The sequence below is a fragment of the Miniopterus natalensis genome, chromosome 6 (genome assembly GCF_054644295.1).
Source record: "Miniopterus natalensis isolate mMinNat1 chromosome 6, mMinNat1.hap1, whole genome shotgun sequence".
Lineage (NCBI taxonomy): Eukaryota > Metazoa > Chordata > Mammalia > Chiroptera > Miniopteridae > Miniopterus > Miniopterus natalensis.
The window spans coordinates 67,300,580-67,323,619 of NC_142086.1; the positions used below are offsets into that span (position 1 = coordinate 67,300,580).

Consider the following 23,040-nt stretch of genomic DNA (forward strand, 5'->3'; position numbering starts at 1 on the left):
AAGTAGAAGCCAACTGAACAAAATGCATCCTGTGTTATTTGTTCAGCAGATATTTCTAAATAATTTCAATTAGAAAAAATATTTTCTTTCAAAAATATCAAGATGTCACAGTTATTTTAAATTTTATTCCATTGGCACCATTGTGCTATAGGAACTGCCCAAGAAATTGGTTTTAAGGACAATGAAATTAAAAATGAAAAGTCTGCTGCTACTGAAGTATTGTGTGAATTGTTTAGACAAGCTAATTAAAACAATATTAGTGGAGGAAATATTTTACTGAAAGAAAAAAATTAGGACAAAATTGAACCTCTGTCATTTAAATCTAATAATTATCAGCCTCTTCATGGACTCCCTCCAATTAACATGGACAGTATGCTACATTAAAAGATGTAAATTTTTTTAAATGACAAACTGGATTCAAGATTCCCACCCTCCCACTCTGCCTCTCTCTCTCTCTCTCTCTCTCTCTCTCTCTCACACACACACACACACACACACACGCACACACACTCCAGTCATTAACATTCACTTCTATGCGATGGATGTCAGAAAAATTCTTTCAGGTGTATTTTAATGACCAAGTCTAGTCTACTTCAGGTACCGGAGAGCCGTTTTGCTGATAATAATTGCCATTTGCATGTAGCTTGTGAATATTTGCTTTTCTACTTCCTTCTTTCTTTCCTCCCTCCCCTCTTTTTGAATTTGAACTTCTAAGTAACCCTTCTGTGAAAGCAATCACTTTTGGAAATTATAGGCAACATACCCACTTGCTATGTGCTTTAATAAACATGATTCCCTCACAAGCCATGCTGTGAACATTATGCAATTTCCAATTCAAGACACCAATTGTAAGACACTCCTTTGTTTCATGTATTGCTAAGGAAGAACAAATCATTGTCAGTTAAACTTTGACACGTTGAATAGAAAGTTTATTTTAAACTCATTCAAAACATTAAGTATGTCTTTTAGACTTAAACAAAATTTTTTACATGTCATACTTATGTATATTTTACAATAAAAATATAAGCAAATGACAATGTTTTCAAAGCACAGAGTGCAGCTCCAAGTCCTTTTCTGCTATGTCCCTGGTCACCTATATCATTGGCCTCTATGCCACTAAGAGCATCGGTGACACAGCCATGCCCACAATGCAACTTCTGTCTCTAGGGCTTTCTTCTAAGCTATTGACACCAATTCCACAAGTTTTGAAACTGGCATTTTATCTTACTTAAAAAAAAAAAAAATCAATGAAAGGTTTTCAGACAATAAGCAGGATTTACAATGCTTCCTAAAATAGTCATTACGATTCTTTTTCAAATGGTTTGTTGACTGAGAAGCAAAGGGATGGCAGTTAGACAACCGTTATTCAACAAGATTACTGCATGCACAGGCAATGTCATCTAAAGCCACAACTTCTAGTTTTACCAGCAATTGTAAAACACCATTGATCGCTCTGTTTAAATAAATGTTAAACTGTGAAAAATGATGCTCCATAGTAGAGCTGAAATATGGTAATGTCAATGCTAATAGCTAACCTTTCATGAGTGACTGCTGTGTGTCAAGTACTATTTATATTCTTCATATACATTATATTATTAAATTATTAATATAATCCTATGAAGTAGGTGTTACTTAAATATAATTAAAAATTAAATAATTTGTTCCAAGGCAGACATCTAGTAAGTGGTAGATCTGGTATTTAAAACTGGTTCTCTGTCATTCCACAGTGCATATTTTCCCCCACAGATCACTGGTTATAAATATTTAAACAGAAAGTACCAAAAGGTGGGGTCACTCAATCATATGGAAAAAGATAATCTCTCCATCAGCAATTTTCCTTGAATAATAGAGCGAAGAACAATTATGTGAACAAATGTCAGGTTTATATATTTGTGAATTATCACAAAACTTTCAGAAAAGGAGAGAGATAAAATAGTCTATTTGAGAAAGAGAGAAAAATGCTATATCAGCCAGAAGTTGCAATGGCTGCAGAAGAAACATTTTCTGGAAAATGCCATATGTCACAAATAACCACTTAATCTTTCCCCAAATAAACAAACCTCTGCAATTTTCAAAGAGAGGAAAAGTTTATCTATACTTCATGTATAAAAAAAGGGTTAATCTGGGCAAAAGAAAGTACATGGTTTTTTTGCATTGGTGTTATTTTCATTCATTAAACATTCTTTGCACAAATCCATGAATCTCTGTCTCATCAAAATCAGAAACCAATATGAACATAACGCACTTTTAGCTTAGGTTGATTAATGTTAAACTATCTTCTATACTTTGAACCAAAGTAGTTAATAAAAAAAACATTAAACTGATTCTGTGAAAATCTCTCTCCCTGTCTTCATAAGGCACAGATTTCCCCCCTCCTCCATAGCGATGTTTATGTGCATGTAGAGGCTTCAACATTCCCTCAAGAATAACTTAGTTCCCCTGGCCTGTGTTGCTCAGCTGTTAGAGTGTCCGCCAGAGCACCGAAGGGTGGCAGATTTGATTCCTGGTCAAGGGCACATACCGGGTGCAGGTTTGATCCTGTCCGGGCCAGGTGTGTTTGGGAAGCAACCAATTGATGTGTTTCTCTCACATTGATGTTTCTCTCTCTCTCCCTCTCTCTCTTTCTCTCCCCCCCCTCCCCTCCCACTCTCTCTATAAAAATCAATGCAAAAAATAATAATAATAACTTTGTTGGCCCTGGGGGTAGCTCAGTTGGTTAAAGTATCATTAGAGCCAAGGTTGTGGGTTCCATCCCTTGTCAGGGCAAATACAAGAATCAACCAATGAGTGCATAAATAAGTGGAACAACAAGTCAGTGTTTTTCTCTCTCCCCCTTCCTCTCTCTCTTTCCCTCTCAAATCAATAAATTAATTTTAAAAAATAATAATTTTGTTGGCAGACATTAAACAAAATAACTGGGCTAAGTATCATACTCTCTGTATTGCATTCTTAGAAGAAAATTTAGGGAAAAAGCTTCTTGACATTGGTTGTGGATATGTCCAATAATTTTTGGATATGACACCAAAAGCACAGGCAACAAAAGAAAAAATAATAATTGGGACTATATCAAACTAAAAAGTTTCTGCACAGCAAAGGGAACAATCAATACTGTGAAAAGGCAACCTACAGAATAGGAAAAAATATTGGCAAACCATATATATGATAAGATATTAGTATCTAAAACATATAAGAAGCAAAATCAGTATTTTGAAGAGGTATCTGTACTCCCATGTTTATTACAAGGTTATTCATAATAGCCCAGATACCCTAAATGTTCATCAATGTATATATGGATAAAGAAAATGTAATATATATTCCTATGTAATATATGTATGCATATAAATGTATGTGTGTGTGTATATATATACACACACACATATGTAAACACAAATGCAAATATTATTCAGCCATAAAAAGAAGGAAACCCTGCCATGTGCAACAGCATGGATGAATATGGAAGACATTATGCTAAGTGGAATAAGCCAGACAGAGAAAGACCAATACCACATGATCTCACTCATAATGTGGAATCTAAAAAATAAGAAGTAGAGCTCATAGAAACAGAGTAGAATAGTGGTTGCCAGGGGCTGGGTTCTGGGTAAAATCGAGTGACACTGGTCAAAGGGTAAATACTTTCAGTTATAAGATGAGTAAGTTCTGGGGATATAATGTATAGCATAATGACTATAATTATGAATACTATATTGCATACTTGACATTTGCTAAGAGTAAATCTCAAGCATTCTCACCACACAGCTTGAAAAAGCAACTGTGTTAATTTGATGGTGGTAATCATTTTACAATGGGTATATATATATTTTCATGTGCAATTTAAATAAATACCATTTTATTTGTCAAATGTACCTCAATAAGGCTGGAAAAAAGGTTTAATTTAAAAACAAAAGATGCATAATTGTTGATTTCTTCCCCAAAAGATATGTTCAAAGAGAAAGAAGTTTCCATTAGCTGTGAACACTGTGTGTGTAGTAATGAATGCATTTTAAAATAAGTGAAACTAAACCATAAGATGTTACTTTTTCAATAGAAAAGAAAATATTGAAGAAATTATAAACAAAGTCAAACAGTAGTAAAAACTTGGTATTATCAAGTATTCTATTTTTAGCCACTCCATTAACATGCTAAGAATAAGGTTTTATTTAAGGGACATCTAAATTGTATTGAAATATTTTAAGGTAAACATTCTGAATGGTAGAGTTTAATCTTATATTAGCGAAGAAAATGTATTTTGGGCTTTATGCTTGTTTAATGATGTTGACTCTTCCTTATAGGTAACTCATTTATTTGACTAATAGACATATAGATAGAGCAAATATGTGATGCTTAGCAAGTAGAGATCCAGTACTGAGGAGTATCACAAACTCAGAATAACAATCTTGAGTCAACATCAGTGAGCCTGATCTGTGTACATTATAAATGAAAACAGGAGCACTGTTCTACAATAACCTCAGCTTTATGAATAAACGATAAGTTTTCTGAGAATATAAGCTGTAAAAGATTCAGTGTTGAGCATTGTGACCTGGCTATTCATAAATTCTTTTGTGGGCTTTGCCTGTAAATGTCTCTATATGTTTAAAGGATATATTTGAAGTGTTCTAATATGCAGAGGAAGCCTGCATTTTTCCATAGTATGTAACAAGGGAAAAGCTTTAGAGTAAAACCATTTTTTCTCATTTTGCATAAGTTCATTGCATTTTTAATGTAGACTACTGCTCCATTCCCCAAATCTCTCTAAGTTGTGTGAAAATTATAGCCTTTTCTGTTTCCATGTATAAAAATATCAAACATGTAAACCTTATTTTAAATGTAGTTTTGCTACTAACATGAATCCATGGATCAATGGCAATGCATCACCCGCAGGTTGTTAGAAATGCAGGTTCTCAGGTTCTGCCCTAGGCCTACCAAAATGAGAATCTGCTTTACGATCCCCAGGTAATTCTAATACACAGAAAGTCTGAGAAGCACTAACTTAGGACACTTCACTGATTGATCTAATTTTCTGTAAGTTAACTCTATCTAAACAGCCAGTATACAAGAATTCCACATGCGTTCTTTATTTCGCAATATTCAAGATTTAGTGTGTAATAAAATCACCAAGGGAACTCATTAAAATACAGATTTTCAAGTTTTTCCTCAGAGTTTGAAATTCAGTAGGTCTAGGGTCAGACCTGGTTTCCCCAAATCACAACTCTTCTGAACAGAATTAAAGTTAATGACAATATCAATTCCTGTTAACAGCTCCAAATCCTACCTAACACAAGAAAGTCACATCCTAGCTGTTTCTGTTAAATTTTTAAATGGTTTGAACTTTTTCTGAAACTGTTAATCACAGAATCAAAAATTTGGTATTAAGTGTGCCTAATTTCATTCCTAGAACATGATGAGTTCATTCTTTCATTTTTCTCCCCACGCCCTGAAAAAGAAAACCATTATTTCAGCCAATGGATAACAAAGCAATTCACTAGAGACCTGCCTCCACTGGAGTCAACTACTTCTTGTTCTAGAAATGAGACCAATATACCCTGCAAAGTACTTATAATTCTCCAGAGGCCCCGAACAAATGCACCAGGAGCCATCAAGTAACCAATGGGAGAAACAGAAACGTGATACCCCAATTACAAACATTCAGGATCAAAAATGTAAAAACCTCTTAGAACAAACAAGAACACCTCTGTGGGTAGAATTCAGCCCAAGCCCTGTGGATTCCCAGTATCTGAACTAGCATGTTTTTTTCTAGTTAATTACCTGGTCACATACATACCACAGAGCTTATTTTTATTATTAATTTGCTTACATGGTTTACTTTGAGGCTTTTGAGAACTTGGGTGTAGTTTGGATTTTACTTGCAGCAGCAAAACATGGTGATACACCAGGCGTGTAATCTACTTGAGGCTTCTGACGCCACATGGGTTTTTAAAGACACGGCCAATAAACCATAGCTATAAGCTGTGGGTTTGCAGAGCCCTATTCTTCTAACAGGTTTTGTCGTGAAGCCATTCAAAAGACATTCAGTTTGCATTCTTCTATATTACACTAGACACTTTTCAGAGAAAAAAACAATCAAAATTCTTTCAGAGTACCTGTCTTCGTTTCAATGATTACTGCTTGTTATGTTTAAGCGTATAGTGCTCATTTACTTTCGTGCCTTGAGCCTGCATGATTATAAAAGATTTACGATGTCCCCATCTTAAATTTGGAAAACTCACTGTTTCCAGATTTCACCTGGAGGTATTTTTATACTACAACTTCTAAAATGAAAAGCAGAGCTGTTCACATGTTCACTATGTACTTTATTTTAAATACCAGTACAACAAACACAACAACACAAGGAGCTTTACCTCAATAATACTGATAACATTCCTTGACAAGTTGGCTTATAATTTACATACATTGCTTTTAGTTGCAGTTATTTTAATTATTATCTCAAGATATACTGTAAGACACAAATCTTAAATATATACCAGTTGCAAACATAATGTGCTTAGTTACTATTTTTCTTGTTATTCAAGTGAAATGATTTAAAGTTCCTCAAAATCATGTCCGTTTGTGTTCATTGTTTCAGGATGCATGACTCGGCCCATGAACAGGATCGTCCCTGCATTGGGTTGGAAGTGAACAAAAGAGGGGATAAACAACAACAAAATATATTTATATTAAAAAAGGGATATTTACTTCTCTTCTTGCTTACAACAAGCAATATTTAAAAAATAAAAATAACGTATCATTTATAACGTATCACGATATAAATAAAAAATCATTTGAACATTAGAAATTATCCAATAAACAATGTGGGAAAATGTTACCAATTTAAAAATTTATTTCTCTTTAACCTAGTAAAAAAGTTCTGTTCTCATAACAGACTCACCTGTCCTCCTATTCCTGATAAGAAAGAAAAACGGATGGTCGACAATCACTTGGGGATACAGCACAGCCATCCTACTAATGGCAATCATTCCTAAGTGCAGAGAGAAGGTAATTACATGTCTGCGGATGTGCAGGGACTAATGAGTAATTTCTCCAAGCCATCTATATTTAATGCAAAGGCAATGGCTTACGGGAAACCCGACTTTAAAGACTTAAAGAGAGAAAAATGATAAAGGTGCTAATATTTCTATTTGACTTTGAACACCCCCCCCCACCACACCCAGTTTCCTACCCCACCAAAAATAATAGGACAATTTATTCTGCCTCTTACAAAACATAGTCTCAGTCTCAGATAAATACTTACATCTTTACTGAAATGATCTTTCAGTTGAAGGAAGACAGAAGAAAAAAACACCCTAAAAAAACTAAGAGTTTAAAAAACACCCTAAAAAAACTAAAAGAAATGACTTGAGAATATAAAAAGCTAAGAGTTTTTTTATATTCTCAAATCATTATTTCTTTTGTCTGAAATGGGTATTTTCACATAGCAAGTCCCCAGGCCTCTCCTAAGTGGCTGGAATGGCAGTGATCAAAGGGAATATATAGCAGTGAGAGACTCAATGTGTTTCCTACAAGCTGGGAAACTGAATTCCCCTGAGATACTTATTATGAATGACCGTTTTATACTTGCTTCAGGGTGATTCCACTGTCAGGAAAAGGTCGCTATTAAATTATGTAACTTTTAAGCTTTCTTGATGCCTGAGACTACTTCTATTTCCTCCTGAAATACTGTTTTTACTCGGGCTATCCTTTTAATGGACAAATTTAATGCAAAGGTAGAAATAATGTATGCAAATACAATGCTACATTTTATGAGGCAGTGATGGTGGAAATTTGGCTAAAATTTAATGATAAAATGGAAACAAATCCAACCAAATAAAAGGAGGGGGGGGAAAAAGGCAATGTGAATATCATTCTCACTTAACTAAGGAAGTCAGAATGATCGAAATGATCAAGGATATTTGCCATTTGCCATTTTTGCCTTGGACACATGGTTTGTGTCAAATTCCTTGAATTGTTTATTCAAAATTGTGATTTTATTGGTATTGTTATTTAGTTAAAAGTATTTACTACATGCTATCATACACTCTTGTTTATGTATGTGCTTTTAAAATCAAAACTTTTCACTGACAAAATTATAAACTAACTTCCGTAAGTAATTAAGTAGGAAGAAAAATGTTGAACTGGGCAGCAGGGAAATATTTAAGACAGTGGAACAGGCAGCACAGCAGGGAAGTCTATCCTACAGAGCTGACTGTGCCCTGCATTTATTAGACAGAAAACAGGACATGGGAGCTCCCTGCACGGCGCCCGGGGTGAGCGCACACTTCGTAGCCTACTTAGAAAATTCTAGCTGGTTCAGCATTAGCTAGACTTCTACGTTAGAGCAGAGCCAGAGCAGTCAGCTTTGTGGCTAGGCTCTGAAAATGACCCCTGCCCTCCACCCAAGAGCGCTTCAAAACTACAAATCTAGAAACGGTGAGAAGATTGTAGAAAGGAACTGGGCACCTGAGGTGGCAGCAGCCTCCGAGCCCTCTTCATTAACCTCGATGAAGGACTTGTGAATTGCTTTGGAGAGGAAAACCCCTTTGTTATCTGCAAGAAAGAGATGACAGAGCATTTCTTCAGCATCAGAGACAGGAAAGCATTTTACCCTTTGATAAGAGGATTTAAAAACTGTACGAGGCATCATATGCTGACGCATGATATAAACTTAATGGTATAAAACAAGAAATAATGTAAGATTACATTTATGATTTGAGAGAACCATCAAAGATGTATATTCTGATTAGCCCTCGTTTTATATTCTCCTGCATTTATAACTAGTCAAATATATTTAGTTGGCAAAACACACACATGAATTCCAAGACAGAAAATATAAATTCATATTTAACTGATGCTATATTATTTTCAGACTCTGATGCCTATTTTCATTGGTCTGACAGCAAAGGGAGGGACAATGACTAAGGGCCAATATTATGGCCCTAAATGCAAAAGTGACAGAACCCAGTTCCTGAATGGTAATGGGTACCCACATTCCCAGCTAAGCCCTCTTCAAATATTCTGAGGGGAGTTCTCAAAGACACCTTACGATGTTTCAGCCACATCAATTTGCACAGAGGAAACTGCCCCCAATGGTTCCTGAGCCTGATCTGCTGGCTGTAGGAGGCACCTTGAAAGAAGGAATCTTGTCCTTTCAACTCTGACCTCTGTCCCAAGTGTACCCTCCTCTCCTCTAGTCACCTAACCTCTCATCTGCCCTCATTGACCCACACAGAGTGGTGGCAGTGGGAGAGGCATAAAAATCAAGAAAACAAGGATGCTGAGGGTTCTTGCAAGAGAGCTAGTTATTTTTTAAAAATAATGAAATGGATAAACCTTTAGTAAGGTAAGTGAGGAAGAGAGGCTGCTCACATAAACAGTGTTAAGACAAAAAAGAACATATCTAAAGATACAGATGAGAATTTTTAAAAACCACAAAAACACTATGTATAATTTTCTGAAGGTAAATGCTAATCAACTTTACAAGGTATAATTTATTTACTATAAGTGTATCTATTTACAAAACACAGTTTGGCAAGTTTTGATAGTTATATATATATCTGTAAACCCACATCCACAAATAAGAGAATATTTCCATCTCCCCCAAAATATTTTTGTGCTTTATTTAATGCAGGTAATTTTGAAAATGAATGGGTTTGCCATCAACTGGACACTTTTACAGTAATGTATAAATTATAAAATTGAGCCAAGGAAAAAATAGATCTGAATAATCCAGTAACCATTAGAGTACTAGTAGACAAAAACTTCCACCATCCTCAAAATTAAAGACTCCAAGACTAATGGGTTTTCTGGGTGATTTAACCAAACCTTCAAGGAACAGGCAGAAATTTCTGTTAAAAAAAAATTCTAGATGCTAGAAAAAGAATAAAAGTAATCTCAGTCATCTACGGGTAGTCGTACCTTGCTATTAAAATTGAGCAAGGGCAGTCTTCTAAGGGAAAAAATATTAACCAAACTCTCCTATTAACATGTAGGTAAGTGGTTTTTCTTTCTTTAAATCAGAAAATTAAACCCGGCAAGATATTCAAATAAAATTTTTAAATGAGTTTCAGGGGATGTCACAGTATGTTATGTCGCCACAGTTGAAATCAATTCCAACTGTCTTGAGTTCACATCAGAGCTTCCTCCGGGATGACCTTATCAAACGCAACCAATTTATGCCATTACCCTAGTAAAAACCCTCTCCCCGCTCCTGCGCACACTGCCTCCCGCCTGCGGCATGTGCCACCCTGCGCGCCTGCTCATATGCGATGTGAGGTCCCCCGTGCGGTCCCCCTGCTGCATTCGCTCGCGCTCCAGTTCACTTGAGCCGCCACAGCCCGGCGTCCACACTTGACCGCGTTTGTGTCTTTGCTCTCCCAGAAGCTCTTTTAACATTTGCTGTCCAGTAAGACACCTAATCTACTTTTAAAGTTCAACTTCGAGACCTGCCAGGGCCTCTTCTGCTCTCCACTGATTCCTACCTCCCGCTGAAGTAGAACTGACCACACTTTCCCGCTCAACCCAGGATCTAACTCTATTGAAGCCTTCATAATAGGTCCCATTTGCACGGACCTCGCTTCCCGGACTGCCAGCTTCCTTCAACCGAGGAGTGTGCCATTCCCCTTAGTACCCCTGGCTTCTGGCATTCAGCGGGGGAGGAAGTTTCCTGGTGGTGTGTAATTTTCCAGTATTTAACCCAATAAACAGAAATTTATTAATTGCTGAAGGAAAGAGGTCACCTATTTCATATTGTAAGACTTTGGGTCTTGGCACTCGGTGAGCACCATGACCACAATTCTGTTCACGATTATAGCTATAAACTTTATTCTTATAATCAATAAAACATATGACACTAATCCAACTAGATGCTCTAGGAAAATTGATGGAGAACAGCAGCAGAGAGGGAAAGAATACAAAGACCACACACACTGAAACTATAAAAATCTAATCGAGCAGAAGAGCAAAGGGAATGGCACCCAACAGACCAGTGTCATCATAGACATTTCAGAGAGCAAAATAAAGATCCTGTCCAATGTTCTGACTCCCAGGGGCGAGCAACTGCTGCGTGAGGGATGGCAAAGGTCTGCAGACGTAAACGGGACCTCAGGACACTCAACCTTCAGAAAAACAGTACCCGTTTGGAAATACAAGTGGGAGAAAAATGTAAGGAATAAGAAATCACATCACAGATACTGAGGGGGAAAAAGAAAATGAGTTTTTTTCTCTTGGGAGGAACTTCAAGCAGTCACATTAAAGTAAAATGTATGCCGAAAGTGGTTTAAGCAAGAACGCTGTCTGCTGTCACCGAATTTTAGGAGGAGATCAGCTCATGCAGGGATGCAGGCACGTTAACAACCTCCAGCTTGCCCTCCAATGCTGCCCCTTGTCGAGTAATTGTGTCCATCAGGCCATCTTTCCCGCTCAGCCCTACGCTTACTCCTCCAGGGCCTGGACCTTGCCTGGCCTATTCATCTTCTATCAACAGGTTCTTTCACACTCCCAGGCACCAAGTACACACTCAGATATTTGATGAATCAGAATGTAAGGGAAATTAAAGAGATCTAATTTACACTGATGAGCTTGTCTTATTGGTTAGAGAAAAGTCAACTCTTCTCTAAAATAGAAAATAAATAAATGTAAATCAAACAGAGCTACAAAAAAAAAAAAAAAAAATCCATACGCTGGCCCCAAGCAGTCTTCTCCTTCTGGCCACAGCAGACATTGCTGCCAAAGGACGGGTCCTACTTTCCTCCAGGCAGTGTGGAGCCAGGCTTTTCACACGGATAAGATGGGAACTGGGCCAGAAAACCCTAGTTTCCTCAGAGAAGAGCTGGGCAACAATTCAAGCTCTTCTGAAGACAGCGGGGCAAAATACTTAGGCATTCATTGAGTCATTGAGCAAATATTTATCAAGTGCTCTATGTGTAAGAGGTATTGTGCAGGGCCCCAAAGGCTCTAAGTATCTGTGATTAACATAATGCTGGCAGGATGGCATCATGCAAGTGGATGCCACCACATCCCTTGTGGCACGGTTCCTAAACACAGCCAGTACAAATGGATTTCTGTGTCCCCAGGATCATGCTTAAAATAACAAAATGAAGAGTGTTCCATAAAAGGATGATGAAACTAAATATTTTAGATGCTAAAATATTTTTAGCTTTAACCCCACCCATGAACTTTAGAAAGGTTTCCAGAATTTGAGCTCCTTCAAGGTAGGAATAATGTGTGTTTGTTTTACTGGATAAATTTTGTTATAGACAAGCAAATATTCACCCATTCACTCACTCTTCATTCATTCATTCATTCATTCATTCATTCATTCATTCATTCATTCATTCATCCTTCCTTCCTTATACTAAGCACCTCCTATGTGCCAGACACTGTTGACGCACTGGGTATAATGGTGAACTAAACAGGTTCTTCCTAATGGGGGAAAGCAGACATTGAGTGACAAGGACAACTAAAAAGCAAATCAATAAATGACCACAATTTCAGTGTGTGATAAGTGTACTTAGAAATAAGAGCAGGTGATGCGTTGGCTGGTGACTAGGGCAGGGAAGAAGAGCTCCCTGACACAGGGCGTTAGGAAAGGCATGTCTGAGAAGGTCCATTTGAGCTGAGGCCTAAAGTGTACAAAGGAGCCAGCCAGGGGAAGACCTGAGGTAGGGTTTCCTGTGGAGGGAAAGGCTAGTGCAAGGCACATACAAGCCAGGCGTGTTCAAGGACCCAAAAGAGAGCTTGTGGGGCTGAAATGTGGGAGTGAGGAGGGCTGGAGGTTTGAGAGAAGCCCCCACGCCCGGAGCCAGCGGGGCGAGCACCATTCCCTCACCACGCACCTACCCAGCGTTATCCCGGGCCCCACTCCGCGCCGGGCTCTGAGGATGGAACAGCGTGGGATGCAGTCCCTGCTGCTGAGGAGCTCTGAGGCCCAAGACACATGTGTGCACGTACAGCCTAAGAAAAGCTTTGCGCTGTGAGAGTCCACAGGAGGGAACGTCAGTCGTCTAGGAAGGAAGAGGTGTCAGTGGAAGCTTCTCAGAGGCGGCAATATTTGGGCTGGTTCTTGAAGAATCGGCAGAGGAGTGAAAGTCAGAGAAGGGGACAAGGGCATTCCAAGCAGAGGATTATACTTGCAAAGTGAGACAAGCAGAGGGGATGACCTGGAGGTGCAGCTGGAGCCTGGTTTATTGGGGGATGGGGAGTGGCAGGGGATTCGCCTGACCTTAAGCATTTGCACCATGATGCTAGAGAGCTGGGCTTTGTCCAGAAATAACGGAACATGACTGCTTGATTTTAGAAGACTCCTGTGGGTGAGCAAAAAGGTAGGGGCACGAAGATCAAGTTTGTTAACTGCTGCAATAGTCTGGGCAAGAAAGTAGGAGTGGAAGTGGAATTATGGCACCAGGAGAGAAATACAGCCTCTGGCTTCCAGGTGCAAGGAGAAAGCGCGCAAACAAGGGCAGGATGGGAGTCAGGCGCCATAAATCTGAGCACTGGAGTCTGACCTGGGTATGGCTTTTGCCATGTCTTCTTAACTCCCGTATTTTATTGGCGCCTTTATGAAAGCTCGTACTTTATGCTGAAAGATTTAATACTCATTTTTTCCTTCCTTACACCTTCCAAGAGGATTATCTATTAATCCAAATACTGACAGTCACTCATTTCCATTACAAAAATAGCCCTGCTCCCTAACAGGATCCACACTGCAACTGGATGAGCATTTTAAATCGAGCCCGAGAAGAAAATGATTCTCAGCACTCTCTAGATTCCATGTTTATTGTATGAGCGTTTACTACGTTTTATGTTAATGAAATTTAGCATCAAAAGCAATGGATATCAAATTGAGATAAAAATCCAACAATAAATACAGAGCATCTCATCTTGTTCGTTCCATCATTCAGTAAGTACAGGGCAGAAAGCACAGTGCTGGGTGCTTCCCAAGCTCACATAAGGCTCAGTCTTCGGGAGGTTTAAATTCTGGCATGGGATATCCAGTGCATAAATAATGATGTGATCAGATGTGATATGTGACATACAGACAAGGACAGAATATTTTAGAATGTAAGGAGTGAGCGCTTCTGGTTGTAATCATGGTGGCTTGATAAAGCTGGGGATGTCTGAGCTGAGGCTCAGTTCTAGAGGTATTTTGGGTGGGAGAGATTTCATAAAGTGGGGAGCGGGGGGATGTGTGGTGCAGAGCGAGTGTTCAGTTTGGCTGGAGCACAAGCTGTGTATAAGGAATCAGCCAGTTAAGGCTGGAGGGAGCTGAGGTCTGAGTACCCCACTGAGCAGGGGCCGGTGCACAGCAGGCTGAAGCGAGGCTCTGAACAGGAACTGGAGTGATCTGAGAGTGAGTTTTAAGGCGATTAATCTTGGCAGTAGTAGATAAGCGGCAGATAAGACAGATTAAATGGAAGAGAGATTGGAAACCATTTAGGAGGCTATTGAAATAGTCTAGGGCAGCAGTAACGGGAGTCTGAAATGAAGGCGGATGCCAATGAATTAGAAAATAAAAGAGTGGATTCTAGAAGTCTCAGCAAAGGATTCTCAAGCCACTCTTTTTCCAGAAGCAGGAGGACATTAAGCAGAGTTGCTGCTGCTGCTGGTGTTGACTTGGCCCACTACTAAATCACATTTGCTATTTTTGAAGATACATATTTTATTGCATGATTTAAGAATGTAGCAGTGTCCCATTAGTACCTAATTGTTTTCTGGGTGCTTTCGAATTTACAAAACCTATTAATAATGTTATTTTTAAAGTGTTTCTCAGTTTTTAAGTAAGAATTTTAATTGAAGAAATAATACATACACAGGGTAAAATTCCAAACAAACAGTACCCAGTATGTGAAACAAAAACTCCTCTCTTATCTAAAAGCCATTGTCCCGTATTCAAGAGGCAACTACTGCTATTAGTTTCTAAGGCCTTGTTCAGAAATGTTCTGTGCATTTAAACGCTTAAATACACACCTATATTTCCTCTTCCATCTTTGGACCCAATATGTTCCCATTCTGCTCTTCAATTTTTTCCCCCTCTCTGCTTCCACAGTGCTTTCTCTAGTACAGGATTTCTTAACTCGTCATTACTCTTGACATTTTGGGCTGGATCATTCCTTGTGGGGCTGTCCTGTGCAGTGTACATTACACATTTATAGAAAGCAACCCTGGTCCCTGCACCCAAGAAAGCAGTAACACTGCCTGATTTTGACAACCAAAAAGGTCTGCAGCTATTGCTAAATATCCCCTGGATGGCCAAACTGTCCTGGTTGGGAACCACCACACCAATAAAACATTTCTATCACTCTTTGTTGTATTAAATCCAGCTGTTTATGTCCTTTCCCCCATAGTGTGTGTGCTTCTTTAAAACGGGTATAATATCTTGGTCATTTCTTTATTTTATGATATAGTACTTTGCTCACACTATCTGCCTCACAGAGAGTTGTTAAATGAAAGAAACAGACATGGCATTGAATATAATTAATGTACATCTTAAACACCATGAAGTTCTCATTAAAGTAGAAAATAACAACCAAGTAATAATTTTCCTGGGTACTTGTGGGGGTTACTAAGTGTCATAGACATTTTAGTTATTATTTGGATGCAAAAAACGTGACAGGTGACAAGAATACCAACCATGTAAGGCAGAGTATATGGTGCCCAAATAAATGATGCAGGGATCAAATGGCACTGAACTTGGAGGAAGCAGAAAGGCAAGCTTATAGTTGTATAGTGTTTGAATGAATGAGTCATACATTAATGTGTGTGTGTGAAAGGGCGGGGGGAGGATGTATTGGTTGGGGTGGCAGGCATGCTGGGGCTATCAAGACTCTGGCAAAACTAAAAATTTAAGAATTAAAGCTTGAGATACTGGCTTTAGATCTTTTATCAAAGCTATCCTGAGGACCTGAACTGGGTAGTGTCTGGGGATGGCCAATTCTGGATTTCTTACATATGTTTTAAGGAGCACATGTTTCAAGAAATGTACCATGTAAGGTGGCCTCAAAGAAACCTCTTCCCTCCTCCCCTCCCTCGCCTTATCCTCCGGGGAACATCTGCTGTGTGCCAAGTATGTGCCAGCCCTGTGCCAGGTACGGGAACGCAGCTGCAAACAGGGCGCTGGGAAGGATCCGATTCTGATGGAGTTTTGATCAAACAAACAGCGACTTCACATATATATGATATGAACTCTGAGGGATCCTATTGTTATTTCTAATCTCCAAACCGTCTGCATTCATAATGTATATCTATGCTCTATTGTCTCTGTACATAGTAAAGGCAACTAAATATTACCTTATAAATATTACCTTCCAGATATGTCAAAAACTTTAAGCTACACTGGCCACAATAATTGACTTGCCACTGCAGTGCTACTCCCTCAGGACTGAAAAAGCAGCAGATATTCGTATGTGTGACATAACAGCCTAGATGTTTGCGTGAGACAGTGAGAGTGACTCTCTAATCAAACTGAAAGCAGAGCCATGGACAGAAAGCAGAATGTAATTACCTAGTTGGAATTTGGCCAGTATGGTAGACAGATTCTTTCAGTTCCTAAGAAAGGGAGCACAAGGCCTTTACATCCTACTATGCTTGAGCCATGAATGTATTTCTGACTCAGGTTCAAAGACTCCCATTACCTTTGGAATCTCCACCATTATCACCTTCTTGACAACCTCACTGAAGAGTTCAGAGCCTTAGTTGCCAGATGTGAGTCATGAAAACCTTTACTCAGGGGAAAGTCACTTCTTTTGTGTGGATGGGAACATTTACGCAGTGGACATTAAGAAAAGCCCTATTAGTGTTTTGCAATGTAAGCTCTCTAAATGCAGGACAGAAGGTGTGGTATCAGATACATCAGTATAATCTCACTGCTGAAAGCTAAGTGCTGCTTAGAAAACAATCTGCCCAGTCCTAAACCTGGGAGGGCAAAGCTTTCTTGATTGTAGACTTTGAGAATTTATTGAAAACTATGAATGTGCTATCCCCTCCCTGGCGTAACCCCCCCCCCCCCCCCCCCCCCGCCACCCGCCCCTGTGAATGTACAGCTATCTGCAATTTCAGGGACCAAGGCCTCTACTTCTCTGAATTCGGTCCATGGGCCCTCACGCTCCAGGTTTAGAAGCTATCATTCAGTCAGCTGGATTTTCTATAGGGTGATACTTCAGGAGAAAACTAATTTCTCCCCCGAAACTATGAACTGCCAAGGAAATTTCCTATCACCTCAGCTCTCTCTAGATGGAGAACTGGTTTCAATAAATAGCATATAGAGGCCTTACATTTGGAGATTCTTTTGCCTTGATAGATATTTGACTTTATATCATCAAAAACAGATTGTTTTATTTTCCGTGTTCTATAGAAATGATAGAAAATAATTATAATATAAGCGGAATCTCAAACTCACAGGTAGCTTAATGATAAACGTCTTGGGGTTGGCTGCTTAAAAATATTTCCAAAAAGATTTTGCATGTTCTAAGTACTTTAACATTACTCATATGTTATGATTTTTACCCTGAACAAATTAGGGCATTCAAATCAACCAATTTGAGTGGATTTTATTTTCTTGGGATAGTTAAAATAAATTACTCAACACCCAATATACTAGGTATATTTTGAAGCTACTTCTTCAAAACCGATGTTTTTTATTAAAGACTTAGAATAATATTTGCATCATCTCACTAAGTACTCTTTTAAAAAGTGTCTAGTTCCCACAGCAGAAACTCATTTACCCTCTTTCCCTTCTTCTTTCCCCTATGATTTATTATTACCAGACACACTGAGATATTCAATCAACACATTTATCGATTATCTACTCTACAAGGCATTATGTCAGATGAGATGGGAAGTTTAATGATGTATAAGACAGGTCTTCTGGAGAATATAATCTACTAATGAAGATAAGACATGGACCGGAATAATAGAAACTTAATGTTACGACTATACTTATAGTTTTGCCTGTAGAAGTGAATTATATTTGATATATTTATCTAGCAAATAACTATATTTTACCTCGAAACTCAATAGTCAATAGAGGCTTCAATATCATCACTTTAAAAAGCTTTCATGAAATACATTTTTTTTTTAAATTGTTTTTATTTCCTACCAGACAAGGCTGTCAAATTTGCATTTTTGATGAAAACTTCAGTTATTCCAAGAGCCTTCAGAACATCTTTTAAGTCAATTTCCTCTTCCACTGTGAACCTGGAGAACACACAGGGGGAAAAATAACTAGGTATAGCATTTTAAAAGTATTTAGGTACAGTATCTTGTTACCTGGGACAAGAATAAAATATTAGATACGTTGATTTTTAAAGTCTCTTTTATGAGAAAAAATTATGCTAAAACTGTCTTTTGACTGCAAGTAGTATTTGATTGTGCTTGTAAAAAGAGGGGGAACCAAATAGAATAATATGATAGAAGAGTATTAAATTATTAAGTAGAAAAAATATATAATATGGACACTAACCATAATATATGGTGGAATAAATGAGTTTTGAGATCAAGAATCATTACCATAGTACTACGTAAAACTTGTAAATGAACAGCTTTCAAATCCTTCGACCTGGTAATATATTTGCTTTATAGACGGGTAATGAGTAATCACACATTTCCTCAAGGTGCTTCATTCTCTTCTTAGTATCCTGGTCAACAGTCTACGCAGTGGAAAGGGCTATGTAAGAGCCAAGTTTTGCTGTAGAATTAATACATGCAGTATTTCAACTCTATATATTATAACTCACAGAAAGGAAACATAAAAACTATCACTTTAAAAAATATATGTCTTCATGGTTATATTAACCTCTAGGACATAAGCCTATTCTCACAGTAGCATCCCAGAAAAACTGCTAATCAGTGAAAGTGGGTTAAATATTATATCTTAAAAATGATGCACTTTTACAAGTATACAGAGTTTTTTTAAGATAATAGATCTTTTTTTGTTCTAATGAATTAATATACATAAAAATTAACATACTTTATGAATTATACATAAATGTGCCTCATTTTTGTAAAAATAAATACATTATTTAAAAACTTAAAAATAAATACAGTGATCATTAACAGAACATTAATTTTAAAAACTGTTTTCCACAGAAAGCCAGATTGTTACTAAAATGGAATATCTCCTAAATCAATGAACTGTATCACCCATCTTACTAGTAAAATATATGGACCATACATGGCTGCATTAAAAAACAAGTGTATTTGTTAAAAGCAAATGGTTTTATTACTTTCCATAAAAAGTGAAAACAACTGATTAGAACTAAATGTGCCTCCTGATCAGCATAGATGAAAATGTAAATTTTAGGCAATGTCTGTGTACTTAAAAGAGCTAAGACTGCCACAGTCACTGAATGTTACGTGCCTTCTGATGTTTGGCTTTAAGAAGAGTGACAAGGCAATGATCGCTGTCAATGAGACTCAGATAGCGAGTGGAGTGATTAGGAGAAAATAGTTTTAGCAGGTCTATGTTTATGGAAAAATAAGGTAAAAGACAAGTAAATGTATAGCAAACATATTAAACTAAATACTAAATTTTATCTATAGCCTACACTTTAACTTGGACTTAACATTGTTTGTCTTTTACAAAAAAAGTAGATATTAATTGTGAAAGTATAAAGGGGGGATGAGTAGCAAAATATGGAACATCTTGGAGAATACATTCAATGGCTTGACTAAGGTGTTTTTGTATGTGTGCGTTATTATCATCATTATTATTAACTTATTTTTTGATCACTTATATGGGCCTTACTATCTGCTAGGAACTGTTCCAAGAGAAAAAACACCAGATTTCTTTAAACATTACCACTTTGAAGTAGGTATTATTATTAGCCTCAGTTAAAAGAAGGAGAACCTGAAGGGCAGAAAGATGAAATAACTTGACAAGGTCCTACAGCTAAATAAATGGTAGAACTGGGTTAGGGGTCAGGTAGCATGACATTGGTCCTGATTCACCTCAAATACAAAAGTAAAGGGAGATATCAGAAGGGGATTCTTTTTCCTTCTTAAAAGAAACTTGGTTTGTTTCACACTTCTGAGGCTGGTTGTTTCGGTGAGGATGGTAAGTTAGTCGGATTGACCTTGGGCAAGTCCCTTCACTTCTGAGCATCAGTTTGGGCTTATGGAAAAATGGCAATAATAATAATAATAATACCCACTTCATAGTATTTTTGAGGGAATTAAATAAGGTTTCTAAAAGTCTTAGGATGGCTCTGGCATGTAGCAGGATGCAATAAAGGGCAGTACTATTAAGAGTTCTTATTATATTGAAGTTATACATAATATTCACATTATTATAGGCGTTAAGATGTGCATATTTGCACTTTAGTGGTAATGAAGTAACTTGATTAAATAGCTGTTTTAATCCCTGCTACTTTAACTGTAAATTAGTCAAATCTAGTGTCTTTCATTTTAATATTTGTATATCTGACATAGGACAAAATGCATAGGTCAGAGTGAAATAAAATCTAGGTGTCCATGAGAATGTTTGTTCTAAGTTTAAGACAGGATATAACCACTTGCCATTTATTCATTCATCTTCCTTTCCTCATCAAACTATTGAAAAAGAAACAATACCTATTATCCATTTTTTATCTCTTTCCCTTTAACATAGGCTAATATTAATATAAATGATCATTATTATCTTCTTTATACTGAATGCTTACTATTTCAAAGGTACTATGCAAATCCTTTTATGTACAGTATCTCCTTTAATCATCCCTCTGACAACCTCACACAATCCTATGAGAAAGGTATTATCTGTCCCACAAAAGAACAAACTGAAGCCCCCAAAAGCTAAGCAACTTGCCCTAGTCACACAGCTAGTGGGTCATCAAATGAGGATATTAACTAAGGTCCTTCTGACTGCAAAGGCCCCCAACACTAATCACTGTAATTCCAACAATGGTTTATTTGAAAACAAACAAACAACTACAGGCAGATTTTATATTTCACCCACTGAATTTAAAAATAAAAGGCCAAACAGTGCTTTTTTTTTTTTAAACCAAAGCCATGGCTGCTTTAATACAGGCATATAATGTATTGGTGTATTTGCACCTTTTTATTTTATTATTATTATTTTTTAATCTTCACGCAAGGGTATCTTTTCATTGCTTTTCAGAGAGAGTAGAAGGGAGAGAGAGAGAAACATAGATGTGAGAGAGACACATCAATTGGTTGCCTCCCACACTTGCCCTGATGGGAGGCAGGAATTGAGCCTGCAACCGAGGTATGTGCCCTTGGCCGAAATCGAACCCGGGACCCTTTAGTCCTCAGGCCAACCCTCTAACCACTGAGCAATACTGGCCAGGGCTATTTGCACCTTTTTTATCTGAGTAAGTTGCAGAGGTATGTAGAGGGCAGGAGATTTAGAGACTGAGTGGATGTGTGGAGCAAATGTTAGAAAAGAACAAATATATGTTACCTTTAAGAAAATTTATAACATTTATAAGCAATTAAGAAACTAAGCAAGCCCTTTGTAGAAAAACCTAAGAAAAAACATTCATGTTAAAAATGAAATCAGATGGCTTATGCATTGGTTTTCTTTTACAAACATGCAACTGAAGTGCTTTATTAGTAGATAATCATTTCAAAACAACAGCATGGTTTCTGGTTACATAACAGAGAACCACTTTATATCCTTTGGTTTCTCTCTGATCACAAATGACAAATCTGAGACTACAAAAGTCAGAGTGGAAAGATACTACAGCCAGAGACCTCTGCCTCCCAAGTATTAAGATATTGGATTCTGATTTTAGGAAACTCTTCTTACACCTAAGCTGTATCAGTAAAGACTGAAAAGCCAGAACATACAATGAAGAATGTAATGCTCATTAGAACTAGGTTTTTAAAACTCCTACCTAGAGAAAAGTATATATAAAACTACCCAGAGGTTAACATAAGATAAATACTAAATAGTATTTAAAATGTACACTGAAAAATAAACAATAATAGTAACAATAGTACTTATATGATGCTTACTCTGTGCCAGGAATTATTCTAAAGTGTTTTTTAGAGAATATATATATTTTATATATTGGCCACCTATTTTTGCTACCATGGGTAAGTTAGAAAAATATCTGACAATCTCATTTAAATCTTAGAGATGTATGCCTGTACATAAACCTTATGGCATTTCACTGGGTTTGGTGACATCACATGGGTATAGCAACCTTACGCTCTCCTGAACATACTTCTTGTATTTTGGATAAAAATACAATTTTAATTTATCATCTTATTCCTGTAGGATTTATTGTTTTTTTTTGGGGGGGGGTAACAAAAATACAATAGTCATTGTCCCTTCTCTCTCCCCCACCCCAAAATACCGTATACCCCTTACGGAAAGCATTTTACAGCTTTTTGTATAAAATCTACTATAACAGAAAGTAAAGTACCTGTCAAGCAGAACAAGAATTGGCCAAATTACAGAAATGCAAAGTTGCATTTTCAGGTAATAATTTCCACAGGAATAAAACTACACAAACCATTTAAGGCAGACACTTGAGTGAACCTAGAACGCGGGTATCAGAACATTTTTACCTTTGCTAAAACTGGGTCGCATGAGTCATTACCCTCACGGAACATTTTGTGGATCCTAATGCTATCAAATGGAGGGGGTGGCTCGCTTCCCGTGGATTCTCACCGACACAGACGCATCTGCAAACGCCAACCTCTTGAAAAGGGCAACCAAACTGATCTCCTCTAGCCTCCCTGCCTACGCGTTAGCCGCGCAGAGCTCCCAGAGAAACGCTGCATGGGAATCAGCGGCGCCTGGTTCAGTAACAGGCATTAATAGGAGCAAGCAAGCTAAACCGTTTCGTAATTGAAGAGCATCTCTTAGAATATGAAAAAGTAATTGTCTTCTGCTGCCATGTTCAGTTTCTCAGTGAACAGGACCTGGAGGCCGCATTTTCTAGTGAGTATGGTTGAATTAGAGTATGTGATACTTAGGCACTCGTTTACAATTCTGCTACACTGCTCCTAAGTTACTTTGCATCCTCACAGAATTCAGCATTTGGAGATGCTGCACTTAATGCATAACATTCAGTAAGGGAAGCATTAATA

At 37.6% G+C, this 23,040-nt stretch overlaps 1 protein-coding gene across 1 annotated transcript in view; it reads right to left on the bottom strand.

Moving 5' to 3' along the window:
- Nucleotides 1-3,360: 3,360 nt before the first annotated feature.
- Nucleotides 3,361-23,040, bottom strand: part of SERPINI1 (serpin family I member 1) — a 64,132-nt gene continuing 44,452 nt past the window's right edge. The window contains exons 6-9 of the mRNA XM_016215747.2: nt 18,083-18,180; nt 8,452-8,538; nt 6,884-6,973; nt 3,361-6,613 (exon numbers count right to left, since the gene is read on the bottom strand). Coding sequence (XP_016071233.2) covers nt 6,537-6,613; nt 6,884-6,973; nt 8,452-8,538; nt 18,083-18,180 — 352 coding nt within the window. The 3' untranslated portion in view covers nt 3,361-6,536. The remainder of the gene's footprint in view (nt 6,614-6,883; nt 6,974-8,451; nt 8,539-18,082; nt 18,181-23,040) is intronic.